General features: G+C 45.8%; 1 protein-coding gene across 1 annotated transcript in view; it reads right to left on the minus strand.

Annotated features, from left to right (window-relative positions):
• pik3c2b (phosphatidylinositol-4-phosphate 3-kinase, catalytic subunit type 2 beta) overlaps window positions 1–27,977 on the minus strand; it is a 53,646-nt gene that overhangs the window by 11,097 nt on the left and 14,572 nt on the right. The window contains exons 2-18 of the mRNA XM_030728925.1: window positions 24,787–25,695; window positions 16,641–16,741; window positions 16,288–16,448; window positions 14,992–15,112; window positions 13,218–13,329; window positions 10,924–11,003; window positions 10,742–10,805; window positions 10,310–10,456; window positions 10,164–10,197; window positions 9,410–9,605; window positions 4,683–4,805; window positions 4,250–4,417; window positions 1,621–1,735; window positions 1,048–1,190; window positions 569–757; window positions 158–251; window positions 1–54 (exon numbers count right to left, since the gene is read on the minus strand). The exon at window positions 1–54 is cut by the window's left edge and continues 41 nt beyond it. Of these exons, the coding sequence (XP_030584785.1) occupies window positions 1–54; window positions 158–251; window positions 569–757; window positions 1,048–1,190; window positions 1,621–1,735; window positions 4,250–4,417; window positions 4,683–4,805; window positions 9,410–9,605; window positions 10,164–10,197; window positions 10,310–10,456; window positions 10,742–10,805; window positions 10,924–11,003; window positions 13,218–13,329; window positions 14,992–15,112; window positions 16,288–16,448; window positions 16,641–16,741; window positions 24,787–25,611 (2,727 nt within the window). The 5' untranslated portion in view covers window positions 25,612–25,695. The remainder of the gene's footprint in view (window positions 55–157; window positions 252–568; window positions 758–1,047; window positions 1,191–1,620; window positions 1,736–4,249; window positions 4,418–4,682; window positions 4,806–9,409; window positions 9,606–10,163; window positions 10,198–10,309; window positions 10,457–10,741; window positions 10,806–10,923; window positions 11,004–13,217; window positions 13,330–14,991; window positions 15,113–16,287; window positions 16,449–16,640; window positions 16,742–24,786; window positions 25,696–27,977) is intronic.

The following is a 27,977-nucleotide window of genomic DNA, read 5'->3' on the forward strand; positions in this document are numbered from 1 at the left end:
CCGCAGGAGGAACCGAGCCAGAGAGCTGTCCAGGTAGCACTCGTACTTCAGAGCCTGAGACACGGACAGACGCAGGGGTGGGGTTAGAGACGCAAACACTGACTGCTCCACCCACTCGCTACGCTCCAACCCTCCACCTGTCTGACGGTCATGTTACCTGCACCAGCTGAGGCAGGAAGTCCAGCAGCTCCGGGTCTGAGATGGTGTCCATCCACTGGACCGCCGTCCTCCTCAGCTCCTGGTCCGGGAACCTGAAGCACATGCAGTGATGTCACAGTCAGGTGATCAGAACTTTTTATCATCATCATCACACCTGCAGAGGAACAGCACTGGTTTTCTTTACATCACTGTAATGATAATAAACCATCACCATCATCATTATCATCATCATGGAAAAGGCTGAAACATGAGCAGCAGATTCTCTTTATCTTCATCACGTAATAAACTCTGTTTCTACTGATGCTCAGATTGAACTTTATTTCATCCACAGAGCGTGTGCCATCTATGGAAAAACATCTGCATCCTGCTGTCATCAATCCTGACACTTCTGTGAGTGAAGAGGACGTACGAGGCGTGGAGGAGGCCCAGGGCGTCCAGGTGACCCAGGCAAGCCCACTGTCTGAGCAGGGCATAGATATCAGGCAGGCACGCCCACTCCCAGCAGGGGGCGCTGGCCAGAACCAGGGGCAGCGCCGCGCTCTCTGACTGACAGAAGGCCTTCTTCTCCCACAGCAGACGCTTGTCCTCCACCGTCAACCTGCAGACACACGACCACAGTCAGGTGTTTCCAGGTTTCAGACGTCTGAGCTTCCTCACAAAGAAATCACAGAGTCACAAAAACAAGGTCAAAGAAACAGGTGAGAGGCTGCTGCAGAGGCGGGGCTCACTGATGAGCCCACCTGTGCTCAGAGACTCTGAAATTGTAACCACAGGTAACAGGTACACGTTCACCTGTTGAAGTAGAAAAACTCCTCCAGCGACATACACAACTCTACCTGACGGTTCACTCTGTGTGTGCGTGTCTGTGTGTGTGTGTCTGTGTCTGACCAGAAGAAGGCCTTCTTGTGCAGGACGTCCTGCACCTGGATCTGGCTGATGGTGTCCAGCCTGGAGAAGTCGTACTGAGGACAGAAGTCCGCAGGGGGGGGCGTACTGAAGTGCACCTCGAAGGACGACGTGGGGAAGTCCACCTGAGGGACGGACAGAAAATTAGGTCAGACCAGGGAACGCTGACGGAGCTCAGCAGGAGCTCACCTGTGTATTCAGCACCACAGGTGAGAGGACCGGGATCAAGAACGGTTCCCGCAGACTGAACGTCAGCGTTCCTGTATGAGCTTCATGTGGAGAACCTGGAGCTGAGCCCCTCACTGACCTCTTTGTTTGTTTCAGTTGAATTTGATTAAAGAGCTACAGGAAGTTGATTCTGTTGACCTGGACGCAGCGTTTTCAGGTGGAGAAACGCCACCTCACTCATCCAGGTGACTTCTTTAGTCTTTGGATCCTTGTAGACCGAAGAAGTCACCTGGATGATGCAGCATGAATCAGGAGGCTTTTTAAATGTTCAACATTAGCGTGAGGTCACTGAGTATTCAGGTGTTTGCAGCCGTCGGTGTCACTGACCTGCAGGATGACGCTGTCCGGCTGGCTGAAGTTGGGCAAACTCGTGCGGGCGTTTCCGCTCCTCCCCGGGGCTGAAGGCCACAGACCCAGCAACTTCCTGCCACACGTCAGCACGCTACACACACACACACACACACACACACACACACACACACACACACACACACACACACGATCAGTCCACACATGTCCTGCTCAGCATCAGGAAGTGTGATTTGATGATGATTATGTGAAGCTGAAGAATAAGCTCCACCCCTTTCTTTCTCATTTTTATTCGTGGGTTTTCATATCTTTCTGTTCTCTTTCCACTCTGGATTTTCAGGTAAATGTGAGGAAGCAAGCTGCTCCTGGGAGGAAATGACATCACAAAGCCTGAGCAGGAAGCTGCAGGAGTGAAGGAAACGTTTGTGTTTGTTCAGCTGTGAGCAGGAAGTGAAAACCATCAGCTGATCTGTCAGAACGGAGACTCTGCAGGAGAACCTGAACGTTTGTCTCCACTTTAGGTTTGCAGGTTAAATGAGGTCAAAACTCCTCAAACCTTCATGGCAGATCATTTTAGTGGCTCCAGTGCTGGAGTCTCAGGGTAACTGCACTGAGGTGTTACAGTTATCATAACCCTTAACCTGGCCGGGGAACAGACTCCGCCTCCAAGGGTCACATGTTGCTGTATTTCGAGTGTTATCACCGATGTCTGTCTGTAGGTTTTATGTCTAATATCCTCGTTAACAGGAAGGGGACGGCATCATCCTCTGCTCTCCATTACAGTCACTCCGGTCCTTTCTGCCTCAGAATGACCTCATGACATCATCCCTGAGAGGCGTGTGTGACTGGTGTAAATGACTTGTTGACCTATAATCAATCACTTTTTGGCACAACACTGATCCCAAGAAAAATGGAGGGTGGTGTCAGGAAGCAAAATAAATAAATAAAAAATCAGCGCCAAATCAAACATGTGCCCATCCTCTGTGGCAGCTCCTGTGAAAGTCAGCTGAAGGTACCGTCATCCATCACCACATTAGCCATCCGTTAAATGGGTGGAGGCTGCTAACGTAATGTTAATGTGGTGGAAAGGCAGCAATCATAATCAGTCCCACCCGTCTGTAATATAATACAGACAGTTATTTACAGTGATTTGTGTCTCAAAACTGTGATGTTTCAGTGATGTTTCAGCAGCAGCCTAGCTCACCGTCCGTGACCTCACCAACACTGTCTGACAGAAACATGGAGAAACATCAGCGGACAAACAGCTCAACCTCAGACAGCTTAAAATACCGTCTAACTAATTCATGCATTTATTACTTCTAGGCTGGATTATTGTAATTCATTATTATCAGGCTGTCCTAAAAGCTCCCTGAAAAGCCTTCAGCTGATCCAAAATGCTGCAGCTAGAGTACTGACAGGGACTAGAAAGAGAGAGCAGATTTCTCCCATATTGGCTTCTCTTCATTGGCTCCCTGTTAAATCTAGAATAGAATTTAAAATCCTTCTCCTCACATACAAGGTCTTCAATAATCAGGCACCATCTTATCTCAAAGACCTCATAGTACCATATCACCCCAACAGAGCACTTAATCTCTGTCTCTCTTCCACAGTGTGTCTTTTGTCCTGTCTCTCTCCCCCCTCAGCAGATGACTGCCCCTCCCTGAGCCTGGTTCTGATGGAGGTTTCTTCCTGTTAAAGGGAGTTTTTCCTTCCCACTGTCACCAAGTGCTGCTCATAGGGGGTCATTCTGACTGTTGGGTTTTCTCTGACGTTACAGATGGATGGTCTCTGGAGCTTGAAAAAGGCGACTGGACTTCTTTTTGTTTCTTGAAGACGTTTCACCTCTCATCCGAAAGGCTTCTTCAGTTCTCAACCAAATGGTGGAGAGACCCAGGTATTTAAACCCCTGTGGGCGTAGTCCCCTGGAGGTGGTTATGACCCTCTATTGATCATGTGCTTGAACACATGTGCCCAGGTGTGAAGGGGGCGTGGGTCATATTTAATCAGTGGTTTCAGTTGAAACCAACTTAGGACTCTGCTCCATTGTTTCATGGTTTCAACTGAAACCACTGATTAAATATGACCCACGCCCCCTTCACACCTGGGCACATGTGTTCAAGCACATGATCAATAGAGGGTCATAACCACCTCCAGGGGACTACGCCCACAGGGGTTTAAATACCTGGGTCTCTCCACCATTTGGTTGAGAACTGAAGAAGCCTTTCGGATGAGAGGTGAAACGTCTTCAAGAAACAAAAAGAAGTCCAGTCGCCTTTTTCAAGCTCCAGAGACTACTATGACCTGGATAACTGAGAATCTACACAGACGTTACAGATGGATGGACGGACAGATGGAGTTATGGATAGATGGATGGGTAGGTGGAACTTAGACATTTGCAGATTTCCACACACGCTCCTGATGGAGGGATCAAAGCAGATGAGCTTAAATTTCCTGGAAACGTAAAGCTTCGTGGCTCTGATTAGACGCTCTCCAAAAACTTGTGATGGCAGGAGGCAGAGCTTTGGGCTGGAGCTTCCTGTCAAGCTCATTAACTTAGCATAAAGAGTGTAAACAGGCAGGAACTGCTAGCCTTGCCCTGGTTGACTCTGGGCAGTCGCTTCCTGTGTCTGAACATCATGTGACTCACTGTCTGAAGTTGAAGAGCGGCATGGTGACCCAGCCCAGAGCCTCGATGCTGCGCCGCTGCTTCCCCTTCTCCTCGGCTCCTCCGGGGGGCGGCAGAGGGCTGGCATACAGTGTGACTGTCAGCTGGGACTCTCGGGGCAACTGGTTGATCTGCACGGGGAAAGAGACCCTGCAGGGAGACGGCGAGGGGCGGGACTTAGTGTTTATCCCAACAAACAAACAGTTTATTTACTGAGAATCAGAAAGCTTCTACACAGAGCTGCAGGACAGGATGTGTCTGCCGGATGTGGTCGCTTATTCAGGGCTGGGCAGAGGCTATGCAGGTGTGTCTGATGTTTGCATTTGCTGGAAAAATGCTGGTGTTGGAGTGACTCTACCGTGTCCTCAGATGTGTGTGATGTCACCGCTCTGACAGGTGAGGGTCAGGTACGTACCTCTGGTCCCAGACCACCAGATGGAACAGGTATTTGCCGACCGACTGCTTGCTGGTGTGCTGCGGTGCGCAGAGCTCCGCCCCTCCGTGAGTCAGAGAGCAGGACAGGAAGAAGCCCTCGTAACTGTGACCAATGAGACAGCAGGACAGGTGAGTTACACCTGAACAACACCTTGAAACACTTCTATTTACATCCCTCCCCAATCACCACACTGACATCTCAAATAGAAAAACTGATTTTATTGTTTTTGTAAAAATCTGCATCACTGCACCTGCAGTGTGACGAGCTTTCCTCTGAGTGTGTGCCTGTGAGTCTGTGTGTGTGTGTGTGAGTCTGTGTGAGAGTGAGACTGTAAGAGAACAAACCTGTCACGGTTAGGTTGTGTGGTGGGAAGGGTTGGACCCAAACGCAGGACCCGTGAAACTGGAGCTTAACTAACAGCTTTTATTTGCTGGAGGCTCACAAGTTACAATAAACAAACATCTGAATCTCAACCGAGGCTGAAAACAAAATCACAAATAAGCCTGGAACAAAACAGGGAACACACACAACAAAGAAGAGAGAAAAACTGAGGGCTTAATACACACACACGCTGGGCAATCAGCACACATGGAAACAGCAGGAACCACAGGTGAAACAAATTAATTACACAGAGGAAGCAAAACTAAACAGGGAACACAGAACTGTCAAAATAAAACAGGAAGTGACCAAACAAGATACTAATGCAGACGTGACACCACACAAGGAAGAACATACACCCCGGGGAAACGGACACAAGAGACACCACAACACAAGGAAGGGACACGAAGATAAAACACGGGGAGGACTGAACTCTAAAGCAGGGGGGTCAAACTCAATCATATGAAGGGCCAAAATTGAAGCCACAGTCTGAGTCGCGGGCCGAACAGAATTAAAAATTATGATTTGAATGGTCAGAATACAGCAGCTTTTCCCCTTAACGCATTAAATAACATATAAAATGATATTTTTCTTCAAAAATTAATATTTCAAGCTGATGAAAATTTGATAATTTTTCAGGTAAAAATTGTGATGTGAATTTTTGCACTTCATATGCAGAAAAACGCTGCATAAACTGTGCAGTGTGTCCAGTTTATAAGCAAAAAGTGCAGCTGCAAACACCTGCTCGGATTTCCATCCCTGAAGCTGCAGGCAGGGTTGGAATAGTTTTGGATTTTACATCAGTTTAGTTTTAGTTCTTTTTCAGAGTGATTTTTCTTGTTTTTTTATTAGTTTTTGTGCTTAGTTTCAGTTTTTCATACTTAATCAGGTGCAAGATTCAATGCACAAGAGTGACTATTGTGTAATAAAAACTCAACAAAACATACCCTTTAAAGAAATATATTCAACAACAGCTGTTCACAGACAGCAGCACTACGTGCTAAATATGTGTAACATTAAGGACACACATGAACATCAACAGGGAGAAAAAGAAAAACATGAACTCCCAAACTCAATAAACTCTACAATAAACTCCCAATAAAGCAGATTAACAACAGCTACATGTGGTGTTTGACTAAAGGAGTCAAAGGTCAAATCCAGCTGCATCCTGATGTTCTCACCACCTGATCCTGCTTTTGGAGCTAGCTTGGTTAGATGCTCTAATTAGACTTGCAGGGTCTTTGTGGCCTCTGTACACGACCGAAGTGTCCGACCTCATGTCCATTTCTGCTTGTGTAGCTGGCTTGTGTGTTAATTACCTTGTGGTCGTGCTGTGTTTTATATGCGGTGCCGGCTGGGACTTCTTTTGGTCCTCGCTCTTTGTGCTCAGTTTTTTGGCTGCAAACATATTTGTCCCTGTTTTTCCACTTTCTTCTCCATCCTGATAGTTTCAGCAGCTCCCTTTCACGAATTTGCTGACATTTGTGAGTCCTTATACTGATGCTTTGATTATTAGTCCTGATTGTTATTCTCTGACTGATAAAGTAGACTGAAACGCACAAGGACTAAACAGGTTAATCACAACGTGCTGTCATACTCAAAAAAACTCCCTATGGGAGTGAGCGTCCGCACACACACAGCTGCCCGATGGCGCTCCCAGCTTAAACTCGGGGAGCGGAAAAAATGATTTCATGTCAATCTACAAGGGTTTTTTTAAAAATGACAAACAAGAAAATGAAAATCAGTTTATCTATAATTTCAGTTAGTTTTAGTTAGTTTTGTAAAACTCACAATTCAGTTTTAGTTAGTTATCATTTTTTCTTTTAATTATAGTTTTTATTTATTTCAGTTAACGACAATGTTTTTTTAATTTCAGTTTTCATTATTTCCTTGGTTTTCTTTAACTATAATAACCCTGAAGCTGCAGGGACAAACATTTACAAACTTTTACTGTAATAAACTCTATTGGTCTGAATTTACGGTTTGAATTTGTCCGATAGGACAAACGGTCCCAGAATTACAGAAATTCAAAATTCCTTTGATCAGCCGGCTCAGCGGTGATACACTCACTGTTAAACACCTGTTCACCGGCGCCTGGGTGGCTTAGTGGTGAAGCCGGCGACCACATACACACGGCGCGTTGCGGTACAGGCGCGGGTTCGCATCCCAGCCCGTCGCCGATTTGCCCGCGTGTCTTCCCCTGTATCTTTCCCCCATTTCCTGTCTCTCTCTACTGTCACAAAAAAGCCACTATGGCCAAAAATGCCCCCCCCCAAAAAAAGAAGCTGTTCACGCCAGGTAAGGGCACCTAACGGGTGCCTCAGAGACAAGCGCCGGCACTGCTAATGACGTGTTGTGTCTTCAGGACTTTGCTGCGCAGCGTTTCCTGCTGTGTGAGCAGTGATGCACTGCCAGCTCACCTGTACAGGTCTCCCTCATCTCCCATAACTGTCCCACCAATCCGCTCTTTTCCCCGCACATCGCAGGTGAGGAAAAGAGGCACATGGTTTAGTCAGCGATCAGGTCCTCCTGTTTTCCACTTTTCATTTGCCCATATGTCACTGATCACTGCTGATCACTGATCAATGAGTCATTGGCAACATCAATGGGTTAGCACACAGGTCTTGGCCTGCAGCAGCTGTTGCGGTGCATTGTGGGATTTGTAGTATAAGTGGTGGTAGCGCTGTTTACCGTTGGCCAATAATAATAGCTATATGAAATCATCTCGCTGGCCGTATGACATTACATCATGGGCCAAATCCGGGCCGCGGGCCTTGAGTTTGACACGTGTGCTCTAAAGCTACAGGAAGGGACCCTAAACACAAAAAAGGGCCAAGACATGGGGACAAAACACACAGGGACACAAACATGGGGAAAACAAAGGGAAACCAGAATAACATACAAATAAATAATAACATAACACCCAAACAACAAACTGAGGATCTAAACTGTAAGGAAAACAAAAACACTGGGCCGTCAGCCCAGGACCGTGACCAAACCGGCTCTCAGATGAAAGGAAAGGAGCAGAAATCGTTCACATTATTGTTATTTTATCATGTTTCATGTGTTTACACTGAGCTGAACATGCAGACGTCATGTTCAGGAAGTTTAATCCAACCTCGGACTGCAGCGGTGACAGGAAGTGAGACTTGGATTATAGCCTGATCTAAGGAGAGAAGAGAGGAAACAGGAAGCATTCAGATTTGTCTTCTGCTGCCGCCTGCAGGTGGCGCTGCACTCACAGGAAGCCTGCAGGCTGACTGTTATGCTCTGTGACGCAGATGACTCGTGTGGCCGACAGCAGCCAGGTGCCGGCCCCGCCTCCTCTCAGAGGTCAAAGGTCAGGCCCGGTTCCCATGCATCGGCCCTTTGTGCAGGCGGGGGAGGGGCGGCAGCTCAGAGAGAGGAGCTTTTGTTTGAGGACCACAGAGACGCTCTGTGCTGAGGACGGCTGGCTCACGGCCGACTGCAGCCTGCAGGGGGTGATCTGCTGCACCTTCACAGCCCTGCGCTGCCCCACACGCTCACACGAGGAGAGCCCCAAAAACCTAAACCAAACCTGGGTCTAAACCTCAGTCTAACCCTTCTCTCCCCTCAGTGAGTCTCTGCACTCCCAGCCATCTGAATCCTCCACATACTGAGGAAAGAAGCTTCAGCACCTCCTTTATTTCCTCCTTTAGCAGAGGACACACTGGAGCATCGCTTATGAGAGGAGGAGATAAGTTCATCCCATAATCCACAGAGATGCACCTTCATGTAAGGGTCATGTAACCTGGAGGTTATGGACATAACCCGCGTTCCCTGAGATACAACACATCAACACAGAGACTCTCATGACCAATCTGAATAATATCTGCATAAATGAGACCTGTCTCATCTTCTTCATCCATCTGCTCTTCATCACCACCTCTCTTAACCACCTGGATGACTGAGAACCTACAGCCCAGCCAACGCTTCCACCTTCTCAGCCACCATCAGCATTTCTCACCGTTCAGCCTCGCTAACCTCACGAGTTCACTTCACCTGGTGGTTTCCATTCAGGCCAACAGACCCAAACCAGACTAAATGAGACAGGAGGCCACGTTTGGACACAGCGCAGCTCGTTTACAGAATTAATGCAGAAATGTTGCAGGGCTTTAGTTCAGACGTACTCTGGTTCTGGTTAGCTTGACCTTAGTTTTAGCGCGGCTCACAGCGGGACGCCTCATGTCTGTTAAACAGCATCAGTGTCGGTCTGCAGTGTGATTTGGATGTGTCACGCTGTAAGACTGAAGAAGTTAACAGCAACTCTCCTTCAGTCTGCAGCTGGGTGCGTTTGGTTTGTTTACCTGGCAGCCCAGGTGATGGGGATACGGTGGGCGGCGTACACATTGAAGGACAGGACGTTGGTGACCAGGCCGGCCTCCTGGATGGGCGCCGTGCAGCAGTGACTCTGCGGCGTTGTGTGGAAGTTGGCGTTAAACGTGCTGCAGTACAGCTCCACCAGATCCAAGATAGCCGCCGTCAACTTCTCTACCACTTTTTCTGTAAGGCAAAAAAAGCGCACAGCAAGCTGTTAGAGTGGCGACGAGGCAGCAAACAGGCCTGAAAGCATTAAAGTTGGTTAAAAGAATCAACCCAGTCACTTTAGGAGAAGGGTGCAGTGCTCAGACTGAGCGTCCTGCCTGCAGGTGTAGCTCCTCACCTGCAGGCAGGACGCTCAGAGTTTAAGTTACAGGTGTAGCACCTCCTCGAGGCAGACCCAGGACATGCTGGAGAGATCACAGCCAGACTGGATCTGCCACTGGAGGAGGAGGCGGCTGGGAGAAGACAGCCTGCACGGCCCCCACAGGAGGCAGAAAATGGACGGATGGAGGAGGTTTGAGAAATGGAGGAAAACTATTTCTATGACTGTGATGCAGCTGTAATTAAATATGAGGACATTATGTATAAGGCTGAAGATGATTTACACATTAAAGCTACACTTCATTCCCTGGTCATGAAAACTCCTTCAGTTGATTCAGACTCATCTCCAGTCAGTGCAGCTGAAATGAAGGAACGAGGCTGCATTTTTACATTTTTCCGTTTGCCGTTGATGCGTACCTCTGTTTTCTCTGACAGCCAGCACTGATGCATCCTGGGAGCACAGATGAGAGGAAACCATCAGTGTACAAAGTGATAGATCAGCACCACCGCCTCCTCTAAACCTGACTTCTGCCACTCAAGAGAAAACCGAAGGAGACTTTTACCTTCAGGACTTTGGGCTGCAGGCGACACGGGCACGCTGGGAGCTGGTTAAGGGCTGAGGTCACGTCGGGCGTCTCCACAGCAGCCAATGAGCTGCAGAGCGCCTTCACAGATTGGACGAGACGCTCCACGTGCAGCGGCAGCTCGACCTTCACAGACCAACAGGACAGAGAAGAAGAAGGTGGCTCAGCATGCAGCTCTGGAAAGACTTCCTGTGACTCTGACAGTTTGGAGATTGGATCCGATTTATTTTTTAGTTCAAGTCCTTCAAGTGTTAACCAGAGTGTCCTGAGCATCCCTGAACACTAATAACTTCATAAATGTGAACAGTCAATGACCCTAAAGATGGACAACAATATCAGCAGAGAACATGCTTTCTTCCTTTAGGTGTGTGTGTGTGTGTGTGTGTGTGTGTGTGTGTGTGTGTGTGTTACCTCTGACAGCAGGAAGGACTCGGCTTCATTGTGAAAGGTATCAAGCAGCAGCGTCAGAGCCTCCCTGATCAATACAAACATTTATTACTAATAAATCAACCATTAACTGATTGACTTGGTGGAGGAAATTATCTCCCACTATTAACTGAGCGCTGGTGTGAGCTGCAGGCCCCGCCCCTCACCTGGTGACGGTCTGTTTGATTGGACGCTCCTGCAGCAGGATGCTGTGGTTCATGGTGGACGCCGTCTCATCGTCTTCTTTCTGTAAATCCAAAGATTAAAATCATAAAGTGGCGTGATGAGGCTTGTTTTCACTCCGGTCCATCCCTTCACGCAGATCCACCTCTGCTGTGGGCGGGGCTTAAATGTCCTCATAGCTCCTTTTATCTGTAAAAATTATTTTTATTTTCTATGATGGAAACCACATTAATGAAGCGACTCTGCTATTGGCTGCTTGCTGGAGTAAGTTGATGTCACTGATGCAGTGTTAATTTTGACAGCAGATTTTGATTTAGTTTTAGTCATAATTTAGTATCTGAATAGTTTTAGTCGATGAATTAGTGTAAGAATATAGTCACTAAATCTACAGTCGATTCAGTCGACTAAAATATAAAGGGTGTAAAATGTAAATGCTTTTTCTTCAGTTCTCTTGAATTAGTCATTATACACACTTACACAAAATTAAACATTTATTCAAAGTTATGGAATATTATTAATAATATTAACATTAGTGTTTCACCTGCTTCCCACACACCTGATCATTAACACCACCTTACTGAGATAATCCGAGCGTTTTACAGCAGGACGCTCTGAAAGGTACAGGGCAGTGTTCAGGACTAAGATTATAAAGGCTAATCCACCGCGGGGTGGAGATTTTCTCTAAACACAAACTGGGAAAAACTCTTTACCCTGCATGACATTAAAATGCTGACCTTTGCATGGAGATCTGGGTGACTGGTTTGCAGATGTCGTTTAAGATTTGTCGTGTTTTTACCCGAGATAGTCGCCCCACATGGTTTACACATCGTTTAGTTTGTCACAAGTCAAAGGACAAATGTGTCCATAATCGGCTCTTCTCTTTCTCCCTGCTGACAGTGTTTACATCACTTAGTTCTATCGGAAGTAACGACCAATCACAGGCTAGTTTGGTCTTCCCGGATTTAGAGCAAATTTGTGCAACTGTACGTTTGATTGGATGTTTTCCTAACTTGTCCCGCCGTGTCACAAAATTAAAGTTCTGATTGGATGTCGTCCCCGCCAAGCATTTTCATCTCGTTTTCATTCATTGACGAAAGCGTCAATTAATTTCATCATTATTTTTATCATTTTAGGTGGTTTTTATTTAGTTATCGTCTCGTTATCATTGGGAAAAAAAGGTTCATTGATGAAAACTATGATGAAAATATTTTGTCAACTAAATTAACACTGCACTGGCAGCAGAGACCATCCAATAGCAGAAGGCGTCTTCAGCACTTGGTTTCCACCTCCATGTGTCAGACTGCACCTCTAGACAGGTGAGACCGCAGCTCTGAGACTGTGGGACATACAGGTGAGGAGTCTGTATGTGGACTGAATCTGATTTTTGTTTGAGAAACTCTGCTGTGATTCTTTGTATCGTTACTGACTCATAAAAGCTGGCAGGTGGGAGAGGACCTACTTCCTGTGCTGTTGGGTTTTGGTCGAAGCTCATGCACGCGTGCATGCAGTTAATCTGACGGGTGTGCATTTACGAGGGTGCGCCCACAGCTGAGCATCACAGCTTCCTGTTTGCATTCAGTGCTGCGTTAATGTGTAAAAGAGCTGCTGATAATGCACTCTTCCTCCTCCGCTGTAGCTCCACCCTCTCCATCCATGAGCTCCTCCTTGAGGAGACTCCCGAACATTAACGTCTTGCCCATCTTCCACTTCCTCCTGCGCCTTAACTTCCTGTTCTTGTCTTCCTCCTGATTTCCTGGTCATTTCCGCCTATGTCTCCTTTCCCTCCTTTGTGATAGTCGGCCCCGCCCTCACCAGTCTTACCTGTATTCAGTCTGCCCTGTAAGTGTACTGACTAAGACAGTTTAGAGCAGCTCCTGTCTGTGACGCTTTCAGTTCGAGCAGGAGTATGTTCCAGTAACTGATGGATATGACCATCACACCCTGATGGAGAGTCCTCAGCAGATGAATGAGTGAATCCACCTGCAGTTAAGCCCCGCCCACACAGGAATCACTCAGTGGCTGACGGCCAGTTGACCCATGTCAATCAGCAGCATCCTTCCATCCCTCAGGTGTTCAGTGACACTTCAGTGTCTGCTGCTCTCTTCCCATGTGAACGTCACTGTGATTGGTCAGCCTGAGGTCAGTGGGCGTGAAACGAGCTCAGCAACGACTCCGATACCTGCTGATCTCCACACGTCTCACAGGAGCGCTGTTTCATCACACTGAGTGTGTGTGTGTGTGTGTGTGTGTGTGTATGTGTGTGTGTGTGCATTGGTACCGTCCGGGCCAGCTCTGTGGTGATGGCAGATCTGTTGGTGAGAAACAGTCGGACATCCCAGTCGAACTTCAGACACTGCTGAACAAACTCGAGACTGGCCAGAGTCTGAGAGCTGAGAGAGAGAGGGGGGGGGGGGGGGGGGGGGGGGGGGGGCAGAGAGAGAGAGAGATGGGGGGGCAAAGAGAGACAAAGGGGGGCAGAGAGAGACAAGGGGGGGCAGAGAGAGATGGGGGGGCAGAGAGACGGGGGTGTTAAAAAAAAAAGAAAAAAAAAGTTAATAATTCTGCTTCCACCAAAGATAATTTCCAGAATAAAAGCAGTCCTCTTGCATTCAGCTGTGATGCTTTTATTTTCTTGTGGCAGTGCTGCGCCGTCATCCTCAGAGAGGATTTCTGGAGCTTCAGTTTGTCAGGAAACGAGATGAACGCTGTGACAGCTCTGCAATACAGACGCCGATGGACCCCAACAGCTGTTTGCTCCACATGTGATAAACACTCATTGTTTCACCACAGGAAGTTCAGTTGACCTCAGAGTAACAGGATATCAGACAGAAACACACTTCCACCAACAGGATACACACACAGCTGCTCTGGGGATTTATACACTCATATCAAACCGAGGACAGCTGCAGCTGCTTTATTTAAATATATGCTTGCTCTGTGTGGACACTCTGCATTATGGAGACAGATTTCCATGGAGGTGCCTCACTTCCATCTCACAGCCAGAAAAACTGGTCGAAGAGCCACGCCGTCATTTTGTGGGTGGAGGCGGGGCTACAGTGGCCGAACAGGCCCTCTGAGACAGCGAAACCGCCAGCTGTGTGAGCCCAGAGCTGGTGTAGTGTGTCCTCTGTGTGTGCGCCCCCATTAGTACTGCTGGTTTAGCTGCAGCCACAGCTCAGCTGCTCTCTGTTATTACGTCTGAGCCACAGACCACAGATCAGCGTTCCTGTTTCTTTGCTGCTTCTGGAAAAGGAAACTCCTCACCACAATGGAGATGATGAAGAGCTTTTTCTTCTCTTTTTCCTGTGACAGCATCAGACAGGTGGAGGGGAGTAAACTGGTCCCTGAGCAGCAGAGACTGACACCTGCTGAGCCTCTCTGGAGCATCATCCTCTGACTGGACCGCGTCCATCATCCTCTGAGCAGGTTACTCTCAGTCGCTCTGAGGCAGCCCGTTTAGAAAGACCTGACGTCCTCTCCTAAATACCCTCCACTGTGACACTCAGCCCTCCTCTGCGAGCTTCCTGTGGGACATCCGTCTCCTCATGTCCTGAGACAGATCTGTTCAAATCTGCCCTTGAAATCCTGGAATTTAGGACTGAATCACTTTTACTTCCCAGCTCCACCTCTCATGGCTCTGACTCTGCATCCACACACACCTCTGAACCACACAACACAGAGAGCACCACCACATCATCCACCTCCACCTCCTCCAGCCTCAGAGCTACCCTCATGGCCACTGCCGTGATATTTATTTGAAGTCAGTGACCATATGTGGATGAGAGGGCGGAGTGCTGAGGTGTCAGGTTACCTGCATCCACAGACTGTATGGAAGCAGCGCTGAGATGCAGATACCTGCCGACTGGTGCTCAGGCACATCCAAACCAAACTCCAGAAGAATCTGAGACACGAGAATTAAAAACAACAGCCCGAGATCAACCACGGGCCAAAGACGTCCGGCCCCCGGCCCTCGGCCCCCGGCCCCCGGCCTCCGCCGCTGACGTGCTGAGTTCAGGTGCGACTCGGAGACTGCGACCGTCTGAGGTTCTTACTTGTTGAGGAACTCGTCATATCCGCAGACCTTCAGCAGGTAGTCATTAACGTCCGTGTGGTCCAGGTCGTCCTGAGCGTAACACAGAGTCTGGTAGATGAGCAGGTCCACAGTGGAGGAACCTCAGAGACACACACACAGAAGCTTCAATAATAATAATAATAATAATAATAATAATAATAATAATACACTTTATTTGTAAGTGCCTTTCATGACACCCAAGGACACTTTAAAAGGGTGAAAATAAGACAAATCCCATAAAGCACAAACAGAAACCAAATGACCAAAAGAACTAAAGCGAATGGCCAAGTTTTGAGTTGTGGGGAGCAGCTCTGTTCCCCATAGAACTGAGGCGGGGGGAACAGTAATGCGGATAGAGAGGAAGCGCGGCGGGTGCGGGAGGAGGAGGTGATGTGAAGAAGTTCGGTTAGATAAGAAGAGGCGAGGTTGTGGATGGCCTTGAATGCGAACAGGAGGATTTTGAACTTAACTGGGAGCCAGTGGAGCTGCTGTGGGACTGGAGGGATGTGGTGAAATGAGGGGGTTCTGGTGATAATGTGAACAGCTTAATTTTGAAGCTTCTGGAGGGATTTGTGAGGGAGGCCAAAAAAAAGAGTTACAGTAATCAATACAGGAGGTAACGAGACTATGAACACGGATGGAGGTGGTATGCAGAGAGAGGGAGGGGCGGAGATGATTTATGTTGTGTAGGTGGAAATATTTGTGGGTAATAGTATTGATATGGGAGAGAAAGGATAGAGTGCTGAGGGGAGGGGGTAACTGAGGAGCTGTCGATGGTGAGGGAGAAACTGCCAACTTTGGATAAGGTGGATCTTGTTCTGACAAGGAGGAACTCAGTTTTGTCTGTTTAATTTAAGGACGTTTGAGGTCTGATTTCAGATAAGCAGCTGGTGAGTGAGGAGGGTGGGAGGGAAGAGTTAGGCTTGGTGGATAAGTAGAACTGGGTGTCATCCGCGAAGCAATGGAAATGGATGCTGAATTTTTGGAAGATACTGCCAAGGGGAAGGAGGTAAGTGATGAAAAGGAGGGGCCCCAGGACAGAGCCTTGAGGTGCACCTTAAGTTACAGGAGTGGGTGGGGGGGTTAAAAGACGTAAGCTGGATGAACTGAAACTAAACTATTAGACTGAAACATGTGAATTAAGACTTACACAGAAAGTTATGGCAGCAGTGTTTCCCACTAACAGACTTCACACATGTACACATGGTGACTTCCCCAGAACAAAAAGGTGCCACAATCAGATGTTTAACTGGTGTCAGTGAACACAGCGTCTTACTGTCACAGGTAAAGGTGAGCGGCTCTCTGAAGTGCTCACTGATGACCGTCACCTTCACACTGATCCCCAGGCCCTGATGTAGCTCCTCGTGGCCGACGGACGGCGACCACACGAAGCCGGCGTTCTTCGAGCGGTCGCTGTGCGGGTACGCCGAGCGCAGCCTGAGGGCACAGAGAGACAGGTGAGAACATCCATGCATGGACACGTCACGCCGTAACACCTGGATTCATCATGCAGCATAGGACAGGTGCCTCCATGTTTTTGGTCCCTGCTGTAACAAACCAACGCACACACGCCAGACATTTAACGACTTCCTGAATCTAATTGGTCGTCACACGGACGAAGTTACTCACACGTCCAGCATGTGGCAGAACGCCGCCACCTCCTCGTCTCGCTCCTCCGACACCTGGAACAGCTCGTACCCGAAGCCGTTCATCCTGGAGCCCAGCGACACCTGGAGGACACGTGGAGAGAGCCAATCAGAGGACAGATGACCACAGACGGCCAATCGGAGCAGAGAGGAGGACAGTTTGGCCCTGCAGTTATTCAGACGAGCTGCACTCGCTGTGGTTACAGATTAAAGAACAGCTTTTATTTTGCATCTTTATTACCAAACCTCTAAAATACGCCTGAAATCTGCCTGTTCCTCGACTCAGTCTTCATCGATGAACTGGATCATTCGTAACTAAACACCAAATATCAACATGCACATTGATCATGAATTAACTGAAGAAAAAAAAAAATTTTAGGAAAGGATGAGGACCAAGCAGTATCTGAATGTCCATAAATGTGAGTGTACATATGGAAGGTATTTATTAAAGTACAGAATGTGTGTGTATACATTTGCATTATATATTATTATATTATATGCATTATATTATATATATTTTTTTTTTCTCCATTCATTAAACAGGAGGAGTCATAAAGGTTTGTACTCTCTTTTTCAAGCATGAAAATTGAGCCGATTCATATTTTGGGTTTAGTTTGATTGCATGTAAACACATGTACTTTATTCTAAACACACCCCGGCTGCTTCTTTGGGGTCCACAGAGACCGAAGAGCCTCTGAAGGTGGGATTCATGAGCTGTGCTCACTGTGAAAGCTGAGGTTTGCTCACTATCTGCACTTTAACACGTTACTGTGATGGGAATAAATCTGAAGCCCCTTAAATGCTGCAGATGTCAGTGGGGTCCAGGGTTGGATTGATCTCATCCTGTGTCTTAGCGAGCCAATCAGGAAAGGAGTGACCGAAAACATCTCCGTGTCTTTAAAAACAATTCCAGGCAGTGAAGATGCTGCGAGTCCGATCTGAATGCTAACACATGTAAAAACACAGAGGGAACGCTCGACCATCACAGTGAAACAGAGTCCACTGTGGATCCACTTCACCTGCACAGGTGACCTGGAGGAGCAACAACAAGTCGACCCCATGAAGGGGACGGCGTGAGATGGTGCCCACGGCCTGTTCGGGCTGCACAGCCACCTTCCTGTGACACGTGGCGTCAGGAGGAGAGCTGAACGGGAAGCTGGCATCAGGGCCGGTACCTGTTCCTCAGCTGACAGAGCTACAACATGAGCTGCTGAGGCCTCTGCTCCCTTCATTTTTCTGGGCAGTGTATCAGATGTTAAAACATGCTTTAATCCTTCCAACATCAGACTCAGATTATTTTTAAGGAACCACACACCGATCCTGCTCACTGGATTTACTGCAGCAAAGACATTAAAATGGGTCCATTATTTTATATGGAGAATTTTTGGGGAAACATCAAAACTGCTCAGATCTGAATAAAATACCACACCAACGCTGAGAGGCTGAAAAAGAAACTGAGTCAGGCTCCAAAAGAAGAAGTCAGGGCAGAAACGTGATGATCACAAGTTTTCAGGGAAATAAAATGCTGAAGTCTCCTGACCCTGAACCCTCAGCCGTCTGCATGACTGAGCGCCTCCTCATGCTCTGGTTTCAGCTTCCAGCTGGATTAACTGGTCTGACTGGTTTAACGGTGCGGAGGATGACTTCCTGTGAATGGCTGGGAATCGAACCACAGTACTTCTCCAGAAGTGAAAGTGTTTGCTGTTTGGTGTCTCTAAGATCGGAGTGTTTTTATCTGAAGCACAGTGTCAGACTCAAGGCCCGATCTAACTGTATACGGCCGGCCAGATGATTTCATACAGCTGTTATTAACAGCCTGAGGGTAAATGGTGCTCCCACCACTCATACTACAAATCCCACAACGCACTGCAACAGGTGCCACGCAGGCCGAGACCTGTGCTGTTTTCCCTGTTGCCAAAGACGCATATTGATCAGTGATCAGCAGATAAAAACATGAGTCAGCACTTTTTACAGTTACGTTTAAGTCAGCCTGGCCCCCCCAAAAATGCTCAAATGGAAAGTGGAGAGCAGGGATTTTCCAAACAGGTGAGGCAAAGATGCAGAGGGAGACCTGCACAGGTGAGCTGACAGTGCATTGCTGCATCACACAGCAAGAAACGCTGCGCAGCAAAGTCCTGAAGACACAAAGCGCCGCAACACACAGTGAACTTTATAAGAGGCAAAGGTTGAAATCAGCGTCAGTTTTGCTCTTTTCTGGACAGGTGTGATGAGCTACCTGAGGAAAGCTGAAGCTGCAGGGACGGGACCGTGTGATTACGCGTGTCTCCAGCGGTGTTAATTTCATTGACGAACTATTTTCTTCATAGTTTTCGTCAAAGACCCTTTTTTTCATGACAAAAACGAGACGATAACGAAATAAAAAACTACCTAAACAGATAAAAGCAATGACGAAATTAATCGACACTTTCATCAACGAATGAAAAGGAGACGAAAATGCTTGGCAGGGACGACATCCAATCAGAACTTACTTAATTTTCTGAAAGGCGGGGACAAGTTGGGAAAACATCCAAACAAACGCACAGTTGCACAAATTTGATCTAAACCCAGGAAGGCCAAACTAGCCTGTGAATGATTCAGGCAGACCAGCCCTACTCATCAATATTTTATTGTTATGCTCAATAAACAAGGTCAGGTCAATAAAGATGTTGTTTGTTCAATATGTTTGTGTGTTGGTCTTTCAAGCATTAATAATATTCCATAACTTTTAATACATGTTTAATTTTGTGTAAGTGTGTATAATGACTAATTCAAGGGAACTGAAGAAAAAGCATTTACATTTTACATTTTCTATTTTAGTCGACTGAATCGACTGTAGATTTAGTCGACTGTATTCTTACCATAATTAGTCGACTAAAACTATTCAGATGACTAAATTATGACTAAAACAAAATTAAAATTTGCTGTCAAAATTAACACTGGCCTCCAGCAGCTGTGCTTTTTGCTGCGCAGGTTACGCAGCGTTTTTCTGACTGTGAAGAAATTTGCAAGAGTTTTTACATGAAAAATGTGCAAATTTTCACCACTTTGAAATCTATTCATTTTTCCTGCTGTGATCTTTGAAGAGAAATATCATTTTATATATCATTTTCATGTGTTGAGGAAAAACCTGCTGTATTCTGGCCATTCAAGTTCATATTACTGAATAAAATGATTATTAGTAATCATGTTCGGCCCACGCCTCCGACTGTGTCTTCAGTTGTGACCCGTCCAATGAAGCTGCAGCCAAGCTTTAACATCAGGTTTCTCACAATTATGTAAATTCACCTTCCTGCTACACTCTAAAAGGTAATACCTATTCTTACTTAAATTAAGTTTGTGTGCTTTACTTAAGTCTACCTACACTGTTAATTTAATTCAAGCAATGTGAGTAACAAACATGTTTAGCCTGAGAGAGGTACAAGACTAAGTTGTGGTGTGTAAACTGGACTTGAATATTTTTGGTACTGGAGTGAATGCTTGAGTTCAGCAGTGCACATGCGCAGTAAAGAAGTGTGGGAAGCTTCCAGAAACCCTGTGGACTTGCGCATTGGAGGAAGCTGATCTTCTGTAAAGCAGTGGTGTGTGATACTGCAAGTTTGTATCAATCCGATACCAAGTTAAATACAGGGCCAGTATCGCCGATACTGATATCGATACTTTTTAATAATTATGAAGAATTTTCATGAAGTTTAAATGTTTTGTAATTTTTTGTTCTTTTGGATCATTAATTAGTTAAAAACCAGGATAGAATTGGGCAAAATTTATAGGTAAACAGAAAATACTTTATCAAAATAAAAGTTTTTGTTCTGAAACGCCGGAAGTAGGGGGCGGGGCCGGAAGTGGCCTGCAGGCTGGGAGTTTGAGACCACTTTTTTTCCCCAAGTAAAATATGTTATGTGTCACATGACGGCATAAAGTCAAAACGATGCAGGGAGAGGAGGAGCAAAGTGTGTCTGCTCTGCGCTGTGACAGGAGGCACTTAAACAGTCAGCTCGCATCTTTGATGAAACCACAGCACTGCATACAGGAGAGAAGCTGAAGCTAACGTATCGATCTCATTACACTGGTATTGATCAATATCAGTACCAACGTTGGTATCGATATTATCGATATTTGGATAGCTCCGCCCACCACTACTCTAAAGGTGAGTTATTCATCCTCAATATATTTTCATGTGTCATGTATGACTTTATTATTCAAATTATTGTTACAGGCCAGTTTTTCATGATGATGATGAAAGTGCTCTCAACACGCTGAACAATTATTTTATATCACTTATTGTGAAAAATGTGATTCAGTTTCTTCAGAAGATGCTTTTGCTTACTTTTATTGTTTTTCCCTTCTTGTAGACCAGTGATGTTGTTGCCATGAGGACTGCTGTCCTCGGGGATGATGGAAGAGACTTCTACGATGTCTCTTTTGTACGTATTGGTTTGTTAGAGGTTCTGCGCTTGTAAATCAAGATTTTCACCTCATTCGTTTTTCTTTTTTTTCCCTTAATATCCACAGGATTCAGACGCCGTGGCAGACTTCACCCAGGTTCCTGTGGGATTATTGACTGTTATTCCTGAAGTCAGCCAGCAACCAGGTCCGAATGCTCTACGCCCTGAACCATCCAGCACGTTATCATTCTGGAAGGTATAATTGTCATGGTTGGCATTGAAAAACACGATCAAGCTGTTTGCCTTATATTTGACCTGACCTATGCCCTTCATCCTGACTGTGCAAAATGCCTAAAAAACACCTTTGACTTCATTGAGAGGCTGATGCTCAGTCTAGCTTCCTTTTGTTATTTTATTTCTTTTTTTTTTCATATTGTGTATTTATGTATTTATTGTCACTTTTTTAATCATATGTGATAATTAATACAGTTAAAAATTATAAGTATTAATTTTATGTTGCACTGCATAATCAAATAAGTTGGGAAAGTTCTGATTTTTTATTTGTTGGATGCAATATTTGGCACATGAATTACTTCATTAAGCCATTTATTTATTTCTATATTTATTGCCAATTATGTCAGAATCTGTCCTCCATATATAACTACTTAAACCTGATTTTTTTCAGGTAAATGTTACAGTTTAAAATAAACCTTCATATTCTGCTCATTCAGCCTGTAAGCTGACGTAAGCATCTTTCTGGTATTACTGTTAATGAGCCCTGTGAAACGGTAAAAACGTGATTAGTTTTGTATTTCATGTGTTTCACTGGCCTCATTGGCCTTTTGTTAAAAATAAAACATGAACTTTTGTTGTAGTTTATTCATTTAAGGTTTCCCAGACTCTGCTAAGTAAACTGTGCTGTTCATGTAAGTTGGACTAACATGATGCAGCTAAGTTAGGAACAGGTTCATTTACTTTCTGTTTCTGAGTTGAAACAACTTCACGAAACTAAGTTAAATTAACTTCACACAATTAAGTTCACACAACAATGTCTTAAGCCAATCTCATTGTACATCCTGTGTAATAAAAGGCATTCTATTCTAAGTACACTGAACACGTGTATGTTAATAGTTATACTTACTTTTTTCAAGGCCATCGGTTTTCTAGATTTTTTTAAGTAATGCCAACTTGTCAGATTTTAGAGTGTACCAGAAACAAAAATGAACCTAAGAAATTTTAAAAACATGTTTGAAACCTCTTATAGATGAAAACTTCCTGTTTTCGTCTCCTGTTTTTACAGTAAGTTTCAGCTTCCTGCTGTGAGAGCGTCAGCGTGCACGCTCCACCGGAGACTGCAGCACACGCTCTGCAGCGGTGCGCACTGAAGATGGTTATGAGCTTCAAAAAGCTCCGTCTATTCTGAGGTTCTACATGTCAGAACATTAGAAAGATGATCAGCAGGTCTTAAATGTACTCAAATACAACCTGAGCAGAGCCTTTAGGGGGCACGAACCCCCCGAGGCTCTATAACACACATTTCCAGGTCTTAGTGGAACCCAACAGGGTGCCTCTGAGCCTCAGTAACTTCATCCACACATCAATTCAAAAGCAAAAGTCTGAGTAAGAAGCAGGAAGAAGAAATCCTGATCATTTTATTATATATATATATATATATATATATATATATATATATATATATATATATACACACACTCTCACTATATAGACTCTCACCATCCAGCACACAAACTGTTTAATCTTCTCCCCTCAGGGAGGAGATGCAGAACAATCAGAGCACGAACCACAAGACTGGCAAACAGCTTTTATCCCAAGGTCATCACCATACTGTGAAATAACTGTGTGTTTGTGTGTGTGTGTGTTGCTGTTATCTTATTCAGCCTAAAAAAATGAAATGAAAGCTTACAGTGACCCTACATACATTCACTACACACACAAATCTGATGTGTCAGTATTTCCATAACTGAACTTCATAACTAAACCCTTTATGAACAAAGGCCTGCCTGTCTCAGGAAATGTAAACAAGTCTTTGAAATGATTACTACTACTAGCAGTGTTAATTTTAAAGAAAACTACTACTAGTAGACCAAAGTATCGTCTGCTGAAGCTGGGACCAAACTGGGTCACCAACAGGACGATGATCCGAGCACAGCAGGAAGAATGAAGGAGCTGTGACGGCCCTCAGAGTCCAGACCTCAGCCTGCTGTGGGAGGACCTTCAGAGAGCTGTGCATGAATGCTGCAAACCTCACTGAGCTGAAGCTACGCTGTGAAGGAGCGTGGACCAAAACGTCTTCCACAGTGATGTGACAGACTGATAAATTCACACAGGAAACATCACTGCAGTTGCTGCTGCTGAATCAGGGGGAGGACTCAGTGTTTCACAGGACTGCTTCAGCACTTTGGTTTCGTTTCTGTTAACTAAATAATGATACGGTGTAATATGACCTGTGACTGTGTGTGAAACCTGAAACTCTTCAAATAAACCGTTCCTCTGCAGATGATCAGTGAGCTGTTCTACAACTACTCTTTCAAGGATCTTTGAGAGAAAAGGAAGGTTGGAGATTGGCCTATAATTAGCTAAGACAGCTGGGTCAGTGATGGCTTTTTAAGTAGAGGTTTAATTACAGCCACCTTGAAGGTCTGTGGTACATAGCCAACTAATAAAGACTGATTGATCATTTTTAAGATTGAAGCATCAATAAATGGAAAGACTTCTTTGAACAGTCTAGTAGGAATGGGATCTAATAAACATGTTGCTGGTTTGGAGGAAGTAACTATTGAAGTTAACTCTGAAAGATCAACTGGAGCAAAAGAGTCTAAACAAATACCAGCAGTGCTGAAAGCAGCCGAACATGAAGAATAATCTTTGAGATGATTTTGAATAATAGGCTTTCATTTTCAACAACTACATCAACTTCATCCACCTGTCCACCTGCCCAAATGACAGAAGACTGTTAGGGTACCTCAGTCAGATGCTCTTGGGTATGAATCAGAAATATTGATGAGGGTTGATTTCAGGCTGGATATTAATACCCAGGAAAATACTCAGATGTCATTGTTGATACCACAGGTGCAAAAAATACTAAATTTAGAGACATCATTAGATTAAACAGTATCAGTAACAGCATTAGTATCAGCAGTGACTGATGTAGTGCACAAAAACACAGTAACAGATCACAAATATTTTAGGATTCTGTGAGGCAGACGGACGGCAGGGCGGTGGTGTGGTGGTTAGCACTGATGCCTCTGAGTTTGAATCCACCTCGGCCCGGTGGCCTTTCTGTGTGGACTTTGCACGTTCTCCTCGTGTTTGGGTCGGTTTCCTCCTGCAGTCCAAAGACATGCAGTTAGTGGGCTAATTGGTGATTTTAAATTGTCCATAAGTGTGACCTGATGTTTAATAATCCACATTTAATCGTTTTATTCTTTGGTGCAGTTGAGGAAGCTGTATTATTTTTTATTTTTGAATTTTTATCTTAAATAGTTTTTTTTAGAATAGAATAGAATGCCTTTATTGTCATTATACAGAATGTACAATGAAATTTTGATGATTTTAGATTTGTTTTTTGGTGGTCTGGGAGTAGGCACCGTGTCTGTGGGGATGGGGTTTTCCTTGTTCCCTCCAAATTAACCTGAAACTCAAGTGAACCTGACAACACACCCGCAGTAATCAGAACAGACCTCAACACAAACGGCTGAAAACAAACATGAGCTCAGAGGATCTTACCGGGTCTGCAGACACCCGCCGCTGGTTCTTGTTGCTCTTGGGAACAGGTATGTACGTCCTGGGAGGCACCTGAGGGGGAAGGGTCTTGCTGCGAGCCACGGGCTTCCCCGATTGGTCCCCGTTGGCTCTCCGACTTTCCCAGCTGTCATTCAGTCTGGACAGCGAGTCGTTGATGGTGTCGTAGTTCAGCTCTCCAGAGGTCACTTTGGGCTGATCTACGTCGGGTGTGAACAGGTTCACATCCCGGGGCACGGTGAAGGTTCGAGGGGGTAGGAAGGGGTTCTCAGATCCTGACAATGGAGGGATGGGGTTTCTTGGTGGGATGGCAGGGGGAGTGTCATCTGGAAGAGTGGGGAAGCCCTTCTGCAGAAACCCTGAACCGGATGCAGGAGAATCCCCGAAGTTGGACCCAGAGACATCTCTTAACTTGCCAACTGCTGAGCTGTCCAGGATGTACAGAGACTCCTTGACAAAGCCACCCTGAGTGGGAGGCACCCTAGCTGGGGTGGACTGTGGCACCTGGGAGCCTCCAGGCTGGTTCAGGGAAGAGTCAGATCCAGAGAGGCCCATCAGCAAGTTTCCTCCTGGAGGGGCAGGATTGGGCTGGCTGGGGGTGGGCCGGGGGCGCTCGATGGTGGGGTTGGGGGTCTTGGAACAGATCTGGCTGGTTCCCGTTCCGCTCTTGTCCTGTCTGAGTTTGGAGAGGGCATCGTACTCCATCTGCAGGGCCTCAGCCAGGACCAGCTCCTTCTGACTGAGACCCAGAGCCTCCAGGCAGCCCCAGCCCGCCTCGCTGCTCTCCTTCTGGGTTTGAGTCGCTGACATGCTGCCTTACAGCAGAGGAGGAAGTGCTCGGGTGAAGTGCTGCTAGAAGAAGCAGCGTGGTCACATGGAGCTGCTGAAGATCAGCTGAGGACAGACAGACAAAGAGGTCAGCCAAAACTACAACATTTTACCCTGAAATCTTTTGCTGAAGCAAAGTTTGTGACATTAAGGTTAAGGTAAAATTCATGGTCCTTCACTGGGTTAACCTGGTATACTTCAATAGCGTAATAAAAACAGAGAATGAATAAATGGCACGTTGCAGGAGAAACTCACCGGCAAAAACCTAAAAACAGACCTTTGGAAAGCAAAGGCCCACATGGGACCATCATCGACGAACATCAAACCGGGATCATATTCACAATGCGTTCCAACACTTAAGCATAAATGCCAAAAATCTGTCAGTTTCCAACTTCTCATTCTTTTTGCAGTGTGACAGTAAACTGAGCATCTTTAGTTTCTGAAGCTCAAAGTTAGATTTATGAAAACATTTCTGTTGGCTGCACGAAGCAGCTGCTTTTATTAGCCTGTTTTTGACATCGTTATCTCTGATCTAATCTAAACTGATTTAACACTTTTATCTGATAACTGATTAATAAATCAAACACTGCAAACATATCAAATGTGATCCTCACATCTGAGAGTAAAATGATTTGAAGTTGGAACCTTAAATAAAACAAAGTGATTAATTTGATGAGCATGAGAGGCAGCTTTGATCCTCGGTCTCAGGTCTGAACCCGCCTGCTGTCTGCCTCTACATCCAGCCAGGCGACGGGTGGGGGAGGGGTCGTGTCTGTCACAGGGGGCCGGGGGGGCGATGGGTAATGGGTGATGGTGAGCAGACAATCCCCCTCAATGAGCCCCCACACAGAGAGGAATAAACATCACAGCACAGCTGTGCCCCAGTTTCACACACTAACACACACACAGGCCAGTGCTGGTGTGACTGGTGTTAGTGTACTGGGACAGATGGTGGTCCTGTCAGCGTCACAGCTAATGATCAATGACCAATAAATGAGTCAATCAATCAGATTTAAATGATCTGTTAGTGATGATCCAGGTCAGCGTCATCACTGACTGGTCCAAAATGGTCAAAAAGCCTCAAACTTAGAAATGATGATTCTTACAGGTGTGGTGCGTTATCAGCATGCAGCAAGTATAAAGATTTAAATATCATGTCACATGCTGGGTCAGTGCTGGCTTTTTAATTCATGGTTTAATTACTTCCAGCTTAAAGGTCTGTGGCACGAAGCCCGTTAACCCTCGAACACTAACAGCACTATCACACCGGTGGAAATCACGTTGGTGTTCTAGAGTTAATGGAGATACATTGATCATATAAGACTGAAGCATAAATTAATGGTAGGGTGCCTCCCCCTCAGGTAGGACTGAAGTCATTTGAAGGCTCGCGTCATAGTCGTCAGTGACGTGAAAGATCAGGTAAAACGTGCACTGCAGCATGGACCAGGAGGTATGCCCATGGGAAACAGAGGTGGAAGGAGAGATTGAAATAATCTTCGACTAATCAATAAATAATAATAATAATAATAATGATAATAATAACTGACAAATTAGTCGACTACCAAAATAATCTTTAGTTGCAGCCGTAGACGGCAGGCCCGACAGAAGCTCAAAAGGGTGCTGAGCACTTCATCTTCACCGTTCTCATGGTTTCTGTTTAGGTTACAAAATATTCCATCTTTGGATTAGTGATGATAAGGTCCCAGTGGACCGAGTTCACGGGAGAAGCAGTCTAAAGAAATTAGCCCACGTGTTCTGATACCCAGCCACCTCCTCCTGAGATTTCCAAGATGGTCCCAGGCCACAATCCCTCCATTATAGTCGGGGTCTACCTCGGGTCTTCTGCCAGCCAGATACACCAGGAGTACCTGCTCTGGCTGTGCTCTGGTGACATCCTGTTTGTACAGACCACCTCCGCTGGGATCTGTCAAAGCAAAGGATCAGTGGGTCCATCCCAGTTCCTTCCTCGTGTCTAAGCTCCTCACCCTGTCCCAGATATGTTGAACTGAGATGTAGGTAATCTCCAGAACAGTGCCTGCATCACACTTAAAGATAAGAATACTTTATTCATCTAGCACATGGGAAACTGGCTTGTTACCACAGTGACAACGATGATGATGACTTATTTTGTGGTACTTTGTGTGACAGGCTGTGGGTATACTGGGTGTTTTCCTGATTAATGGATCAGCTCGTTTTTGTGCAGCATAAACGTGCAGCTCTTCAGACCAACTGTGTTTGATCAGCTCAATGAAAGGACTTCAACCTCAATGAGTCAGGCTTTACAGCAGAATAAACCCAGCTTTGTTTAAACTTAACAGGAACTGACTAAAAAGCATCAGCTCACTTTT

The sequence above is a fragment of the Archocentrus centrarchus genome, chromosome 5 (assembly GCF_007364275.1).
Source record: "Archocentrus centrarchus isolate MPI-CPG fArcCen1 chromosome 5, fArcCen1, whole genome shotgun sequence".
Classification (NCBI taxonomy): Eukaryota; Metazoa; Chordata; class Actinopteri; order Cichliformes; family Cichlidae; genus Archocentrus; species Archocentrus centrarchus.